Below are 8,790 nucleotides of genomic sequence, written 5' to 3'. Positions count from 1 at the left end.
CCTTTTGAGTTTTATGACAACAGAAGGCTACCACAGACAGGGTTAGGTGAGGGGTATTCAGTTGTAACATGCAACTTTACCACTAGATATCACTAAATTCTACACACTGAACCTTTAATAAAACCTGGAGCAATGGATTCAAATTAAATATAGACAACACAAAGGAGAAAACAAAGTAGCAAGGTACAAAACAGTTAAAAAAAGCAAAGACCAGGATATGGATGTACACATTTTTAACCTTTTGTTTATTTTACCGATACATTTCAATGACATAAAATAGTTGACAAGGTTATGCATATATACATTAAGGAAGGGTTACTGCCTAAGTATGGATGTAATATTTTCCCAGAATAATCTGACACTTTCAGAAAGGTTTGCATCCAAATTCTACATAAAATAGATTGTATCCTTATAAACAAAACATTTCCACAAAGAGCTGTGGGTAATCAAAACCACTAAATACCTACAGGAGTATTTCAGATGTAATATAAGATGTGAGGAGACTTTTACTTAGTTATTGTGTATTGACAGGACCTTGATACTGTGGCCCCATCCTCTGATCACTACAAACCCTGACTCTATTTTGCCTTGTGGCTTGTACTTTTGTGCTTTTATATAAACGTTTATGTGTATTGTTTTATTATCAATCTGCAAGGAACTGCAGATGAAAAGTAGCCTGGGTGGCTAAATATGGCACATTTTCACATTATGCGATTTGTCCCTTTTAAATAAATAACCTTAATCATAAGCATACAAACAATTCAAACTGAAGTCATGAATTTTCCCTTTAGGATAAATATTTTAACCATTTGAGTAATAATTTGGGATGTATTAACTAAATAAACTTACATGTTCAGTGTAGGTTAATGTTTGTGGAAAGTGTAAAAAAAACAATCCGTCATACTTAATATAACTTGAATATATGTTAAAATGAGCAGATGATACTTGCTTTTTTGTGTGTCAGTGTTCTCTTTATATTCACACAAAATCAACAGTCAGATATCATATTCAACTTTTGTTCCATATAGGCTACATACAGTAAATGTTTGTGTTGTTCTCATTTAGAAGACATTGTCAGGAAACATCATGTCACAGAGCTCAGAATGCAATACAATGTATTTGTTCATGTGCACATCTGTAAGAACATGTTATAAGAAAATAAATACATCAATACATCACCATTAAAGTAAAAAACTACAGTATTATAAATACAGCATAGTTTATAGTGGCAGTATATTCAATAAATAGCAAATTATTTGTGCTGGATTGAAAAAGTACATCAGACTCATTCAGAAGGTATTGAAGTATAAATTGTGCAATATAAAAATAATTAGCAAAAACTAGATTTACTACAGAAACAAATTAATTAGTAACAAAGTCTTAACAAATCCTATAGAATTTACATCAATTCACATTATTGCATCTCCATCTGAGACTAGAAAAAAGGTCAATCATGTTGCTCAGGTTTATTTGGTGAGACTGAGGAAAGTATATTTCAAAACTGAAACAGCAGGGTTGATGTTGTTGAATAAATTAGAATTTTCAAATTTTCAAATTTAACGCTAAATTAATTTTCCTGAGCAAAGTGGCCAGATTTCAGGCCAGCTCACAATGAAACGCTGGGAGTAATAAACATGTCCATAGAATAATGAGGTAGACGAATCTGCAGATCTCAGGTACAGTACTAGTAGTTCAATAGTTGCTCAAACTGTGACACAGCTTCCCACACACTGTGTCACAAGATTTAGAACAACATTGAACAGCCATTAGTTTAGTTAATTATCTAAATCCATATTTTCTCGACTTGAACTGCTCATCAATGGAACATCCATTTGTTATCGTTTGTTTTTTATCGCCTTTATTGTCATCATCTATTTGTCAAGCATTACTCTTTAATGAAGTTAACATTGGAGGGGTGTTAAAAAAAAAGAAAAAAAGTTAGACTTGACATGAGCCGCTTCTGTTTAAACCTTATGACAGAGTACAAACATTTTGAGGCTCGTCACTTTTAAAAGTATCTCCATAAAATCATAATAATGTTCCTATTTTTAGATCTATCATTGTTGAATAGTAATGTCTTAGAAAACCCTAACCCAAAACGCCATTAAGAGGAAACTTAAAACAGTTAATGTTACTGTCTACACACACAAATAGATATACAGTGCATTTATATTATAAGACTATATTCAGCTTATAAAAGGCACCTTAAGGAAAGCAGAGATGATCCCTTTGAATCCTGTACACATCTATATCCTGTCTAATTCTAATGCATTGAAAACACAAGTCTAGTGAGCTAATATTTTGATTGTGACAATTTCCCTTCAGCCACAGCTAACCAAGCAGAAAAGAAAACCAGGAGCACACAAACGATTTGTCGACGATTTGAGAAAAAAAAAAATCCTTGTCCAATCTGCTACAGTTGTATATACCTCATCAAAATGTGTACAGGCACTTTGTTCTTCCATAAAGCTTGCATCTGTTTAAAGACATCTGACTCGAAGCTTCCTCCTGTGGGTGTGTTCGCTCCCTAGATGGAATAAAAATACAGTTATTCCATCGAAACACGGTCAAGAAGTCCCAAAGGTATAATAATAATAATAATAATAATTAAAAAATACAAATAATACAAATGTGTACATAATCAGATAAAGATTCAAGTGATACCAACACATTGTTAACTTAAATGTTAATAAAGTAGTACTCAGTTTAACTTGACCTCCAGTGATGAGAAAAAAAAAACGGGACCTGATTATTACTTATTAATAATAACTTATTACTACAGTGAATCACAGAAGAGATGATCATCGTGTGTGTCCTATAAACAGAAAAGATGCAGTGGAATCACCTGCTGGCTCCACAGGTTCCTCATTTTCAAAATGCTTCTGCAACATACGTTTTCTCTGGTTATTATGACTAAATCAATGATCAGACAGACCTCAAAAGAATGATCCAAAACACAGACTAACCAGTCTCTTCTTGACTAAGTCGGTGTCCGTACTGTTTCCTATAGCACTGACAGCTCCTCCTCCTCACACAGAAGAGGCTCCACCTCTGGGACGCTGAGCAGCGTTTTGCTTTTAGCAGGGTTGTTTTTTCTGTACACAATGAACTGGGCAGTTACCTAATAAGGTTAAGGATCAATCCAAAACACTAACAGCACATATTTTCTTCAGTCATCTATTAAAGCAATATACTTTGTGTATTACACATGTATTATGCATGTTACTGGCGTGTTCAACTAGAGGATTCTGAGATCACGGCAGAGAAAGCAATCATGGCATTAGAGACACTTATATGACATTGTGACAATGGTGAATATACACTGCCCTTCCCGTTCATGTTAGTACTGGATCTTGCAGAAACATAGTGTTAATTTCTGAGGACACACACAACCAGCACACCAAACAGATGCGAGGCAGCCATGATTTGTACACAGATGAGTAGTTAAAAGCAAGAATATCTCAGACCTTAGAAACACCTAATTGTAATGCTGCATGAAAACACTACATTTGCTCCAAAGTGCCTGCCTGACACTTTAAGTTGCACTGTGCGGATTCTATTTATTATTGCTCATGTGATATGTATAATCAGTTAACATCTGTAATTACAGTAATTACAACATTCAACACAAGGACATTAAAAGCAATATGTATGCCTAAATGTAGAAGTTGAAGATGTGAACAAGGATTCAGGACACTTGACACTGTTGAAGGAAAATGTAACCTGGTTACACATTCAGGTGTTATCAGGTGATGATTGTGAACTTGTGATTTAAAGGATACAAAGAAGTCCAGTATGAGGACTCCCAGGCTGCCAATGAGCCAGGCCAGATGTTTAATGATGAACGTCTGTTTGGAGCCCTTCAGCGCAGGTAGCACCACGATGACGCTCAACCCGTATGTCCCATTGCCCATCATGGCCAGGGCGAACAACATGTAAGAGGTCCCCTCCGTGGACTGTCGCCGGAACTAGAATGGGTAAAGTTGACAGTATTTAAAAAAACAAACCTGCAGCAGCAACAGAAGGACACAAGTGAAACACCACAGTCAGTGTAAAAGGAAAACCATTTCTTGTTTGTTTTCTGTGTACTTGCACTCCAGATAAGATCAGGCTAACAGGATTAAAGAATAAGACTAGAGTTATTTAATTTTCATTGCTATTAACAAATTAAATCAAATCCCTCTCGCTCACAAATACTGTATTGTCTATGGGTGTCTGCTGATCCCCAGGGGTCCATGAAAAGCTTCCAGATTCATTCATTAAAATGATCATGATATATAGGTATTCTGTATTGACATGTTGAAAACATTTAAATACTTGTCAAATATCCTTCTGACACATTTCTCCTGTGCTCTTTCACAGAAGGAGGTAGTAGTGTAAATAAAAGATGCATGTCCAATTATCCCGGGGACAAACATGAGGAGGTTCCCAAAATGTTTTCCATTTAGCCAGGTCCTTGACTGAGAAAAGATTTAAGAACCTGTGGTCTATGACATAGCACTGGACATGAAAACGAAAAGATTACATTTATTTTAAAGGCAGTAACTGACTAGAGTGTCATTAAGTACAGAGGTGCTCATGTTGAGGCATGTTCTGTCACTGTACCTGCAAAACACAGTCAAAACTAGTCTTTCACTTCCTCACATTATACTATGCCTCCGTCCAGAAAAATTAGCATTTATCCAATATTGTGAAACCAAAGAAATATTTTAACTATGGCTAAATAACTGAGTTTTATTCTCTGCTGCTGTGACTGAGTCAAATCTGTCACCAACCCTGTGAAATGCTGAGATGTTGCTTGGCAACATGTGAATATTTTACATATTTACTACCTGGATGAGTAACCTGTCTCAAGAAGTGATACGGTGAAAATGTTTTGGGATCTCTGCTCAACGAACATGTCTGAACTGGCAATAATTTCCCCAGGGTACATCTGAGTTAATATTTTACAATTTTGTGTGTGTGTGCGTGTGAAGTTTCTCTTGGACTATATCAGCCTACTGAGACAACACCCTGTGGCGATTATTATCTGCTTCTGAGCCAGGATGTTTCTGCGGTACAACAGCTCCATTGTCTTCACTGCCTGGTTCTAATTTTGACACACAAACTATGTTACACAAACACAAAAATCTCACCTCCCACTTCAAACACTCTGAGTCCCAATTTTTTGACTTACTGACATGTAATGAATTCAGTTTTCAATGGAACCCCTGGGATGGGAAGCTGTCTCCAATCAGGACGGCACAGCTCACACGCAAACCATGAAAACAGACTCCACATCTTGACCGAGTCAAACAAACAAATTGTCACTTACGTTTTTATAGAGCTGGGGTAAACGGGAGCAGAGGTAGAAGACAGACGCCAGGTACCCACATATGTAGCCAGTGATTTCTACTGCTTTAGAGGCAGCTGGACTCTGAGGATGATGAGGAGACAGAGGGAGGGGAAGAGCGATGAAAAGGGTCAAAATGTTGCACCTTGACAAGAAACAGCAAAATCGTAAAATAATAAGGAAGAAATCTGTTCCATGAACAAGTTAATGTAAACCCTTCACACAAATATACAACATAAACTACACACCACCGACCTACCTGGGGGTCTAAATTGGCACTATTGTCAATGATGAGCTTGGGTAAAGCCAGGAGGACTAATGTAGCAGCAACACACCACATGGAGCACAGCCACTTCAGCCCGGGGGTCTCTAGACGACAAACACACACTAAATGAAGATCCGACAGTGAAGACACACAGCAGAAAATGTCACTGTTTGCATTAGCTGAGTTTAAGCTGCCAGTCCTACACCCAGTGTCGATGCCTTCCATTCTGTATCAATGACATTAAAGTAGCCAATAACAAAGGCTGCAATCACACAGCTAAAATATCCTGTATACGTGTGTGCTGCTGAAATTGATTATCAAGTTGCTGACTTGTTTTCATTCCTGCTGCCAGTGAACAGTCACAGTAAAGCTATAATCACAGTATTTATGTCTTTGTGGGTATAAGTGACAAATGAGCAGTGACCCAGGATTTGCATGTTATCTTTTTTTTTTATATCCTGTATTCAGCTTATATGGTTATATTTATGTGCAGCAGATGACAAGTTAATCAATGTTTTATCATGACTTAACTTGTAAAGTTGACAGTGTCTTACAGCTGACAGGCCCATGTTTTCACTTTATTATGTTATGCAGTTCAAGTTACTGGGTCATCCACAGGAAGTACATCCTTCCTTGTTGTTATGCTTGAGCTGATCTGGAGGGTCACAATATGGTTGGCTCACACAGCACGGGCATCACTCGCCACCTCCTTTAATCTACATGAGAGATAATACTAGGGCTTACTTCTGCTGGAGCTGTTCTTAATCTTATAGTACAGGAACTGGGAGATGAGGATCACGTCTGTGAAGATGTAGAACACCACTGTAACAGTCTGAGAGAGGAACAAAGATGGAGAGAGAAAAAGAAACGATAAATAAAAATGTAGATCACAATTGTGTGTTGGAAGAGTAAATTATTCAATGTGCAATATAGAAATAGGCTCAGGCTGTGAAAGTTGCATAAGCTGGTATATCGATATGCACTGAGCTCCAAAGATCCTCCGGAGTTTCTCTGCAGGGGTTGAATGTGTACACACGCAAATGTCTGTAAAAAACTAACCTAGGCAATATGTGGTTTACATTATTTAAAATAAGTGAGCTACAAGTGAAATAGGTTTGCTCAACATGACAAAAAGCAAGGCTTGTATGTAAATATGTATGCGTGTGGAGTTTGCATGTTCTCCCCGTGTTCGTGCAGGTTAACTGCAGGTACTCCATCTTCCTCCCAAAGTCCCAAAACACACAGATTGGGGTTAAGCAGGAGGAGGACTCTAAAATGACCATAGGTGAGTATGAATGGTTGTTTATCCCTGTGACGCTGGTGACCTAATGATCTATGAGTGACTACCATCACCAAAGGACACTAACAAGTGAGTTCACAGCACAAAGACACACATAATGTAAAGGCCTAAACAGCAGAGAGGGAAGTAGGCTGGATTGTGATGTGAGTGTTTACCTGAATAGGCAGCTGGCTGGTGAGGTAACAGCCTGCAAAACTGGTCACGTCGCCACTGAAGAGGAAGAAGAGGAAGCCAAAAGACATGGCCTCCTCCACGTTACCATTACGGTAGGCCTCGTAGACCTGCCTAGACAGACAGACAGACAGACAGACAGGCACACAGTCAGAGAGGTAGACACAGACAGGCACACAGACAGAGAGGCAGACACAGACAGGCATACAAGAGGTAGACACAGACAGACAGACAGACAAACAGAGAGAGAGAGAGAGAGAGAGAGAGAGAGAGAGAGGAGAGAGAGAGTCAGACAGGCAGACACAGACAGACATACAAAGAGGGAGACACAGACAGAGAGAGAGAGAGAGAGAGAGAGAGAGAGAGAGAGAGAGAGGCAGACAGGCAGACACAGACAGACATACAAAGAGGTAGACACAGACAGAAAGGTAGACACAGTCCGACACAGACAGGAACACAGACAGAGAGGTAGACAGGCAGACACAGACAGGACAGACAGACACACAGGCAGACACAGACAGACACACACACACAGGCAGACAGGCGTACAGGCAGACAGACACCCCCACGCACACAGGAGTTGAACATAGTAGTTTTACCTGGAGATCTAACATGTCATTGTGATGGCAAACATCATCATCACTTACGGTAGAGTGGACAGCAGGAAGCAGAACATGGATACGAGTCCTATCACCACGCTGCAGTACTCCCACACATTGTCCACACACTCCTCCAGCAGGTAGAGGATCCACGGGGTCCCGTTGACACACAGCGGTCTGCTCAGGGCTGCCGGGCCGCTCCAGTTAGCCGGGGAACCGTCCACACTCTTCCCGCCGGGGAAGCGAGGAGGGGCCGCCATGGAGGCTGAGTCTGGGTCTGTCCTGCTGCTGCTGCTCGTGTGAGTAGATGTGTGTGTGTGTGTGTTTGTTGTGTTAACACAGGACTGACCTGCGGATGAGAGCAGAACTACAGCTACATACCTCAACTCTCATCTGACCCCTCTGCAAGAGATCAATGAATCACACATGAGAATAGGAACAAAAACAATCTGACTAAAGTGAACATTAACGCATGGATCTCTAAATATACTTACACATGTTCTACGTTTATCTAATTCCCACTGTCTGTTTATTCTAAAATAAGCTTCACTGGGACATTAGCCTCATTTACATTAGCTTTAGACACTGTCATTGTTTGGCTGAGTTACCAGAGACCTGAGGAGGAGATGCTAACAAACGAAGCTAGTTAAACTGAGCTTGTTTGAAGCGCTCACCTGGTAACGTGGGCGGGTAGCGGACTGCAGACTGTGTGTGTGTGAACCTCCTACACATTCTCACACACCAACTACACAACATGAGTCTGCAGAGAAGGAGACATGCTAGCTGCTGATGCTGTCCTCCATCACTGCTGCTCCACTGAGGTCAACGCAGACGGAACCACCGCACCACATCCTGTCAGGATCTTCAAAATAAAACCATGGCAAACGAATATGATGACACGTGTCTACTTGGGTGATAAAACAATATCAGTAATTATAGTAACATAGTTTTCATCAATATCTGTATAAAAAAAAGCAATGTTTTCAGATTTTAGATTCAACTGTATTGTCATTGCACATAGTACATGTACGAGTAAATGCAGATTTACATCTAACCAGAGAGTGCCAATAGTAGATTAAGGTGCTGATGCGGCTGAATATTTACAGGTGAGAGTTTGTGTCAT

General features: G+C 39.6%; 1 protein-coding gene across 4 annotated transcripts; it reads right to left on the bottom strand.

Moving 5' to 3' along the window:
* Window positions 1–246: 246 nt before the first annotated feature.
* On the bottom strand, window positions 247–8,505 carry LOC118106700 (lysosomal amino acid transporter 1 homolog). Of its 4 annotated transcripts, none has more exons than XM_035155432.2 (9): window positions 8,342–8,505; window positions 7,716–8,069; window positions 7,053–7,182; window positions 6,342–6,429; window positions 5,592–5,701; window positions 5,315–5,416; window positions 3,783–3,968; window positions 2,967–3,121; window positions 247–2,527 (listed from the first exon to the last, which is right to left on the bottom strand). In XM_035155432.2, the coding sequence occupies exons 2-8, from the start codon at window positions 7,925–7,927 to the stop codon at window positions 3,005–3,007; spliced, it is 945 nt and encodes a 314-aa protein (XP_035011323.1). In that variant the 5' UTR covers window positions 7,928–8,069; window positions 8,342–8,505; the 3' UTR covers window positions 247–2,527; window positions 2,967–3,004. The 4 variants fall into 4 exon arrangements, with proteins under 4 accessions (XP_035011323.1, XP_035011321.1, XP_035011324.1 ...); XM_035155430.2 differs by having other exon boundaries at window positions 7,716–8,040; XM_035155433.2 differs by lacking the exon at window positions 8,342–8,505 and adding an exon at window positions 8,162–8,325.
* Between the last annotated feature and the right edge of the window lie 285 nt (window positions 8,506–8,790).

Source organism: Hippoglossus stenolepis, chromosome 4 (assembly GCF_022539355.2).
Source record: "Hippoglossus stenolepis isolate QCI-W04-F060 chromosome 4, HSTE1.2, whole genome shotgun sequence".
NCBI lineage: Eukaryota > Metazoa > Chordata > Actinopteri > Pleuronectiformes > Pleuronectidae > Hippoglossus > Hippoglossus stenolepis.
The sequence above is the reverse complement of the archived record's forward strand: the minus strand, read 5'-3'. Positions and strand labels throughout refer to the sequence as shown.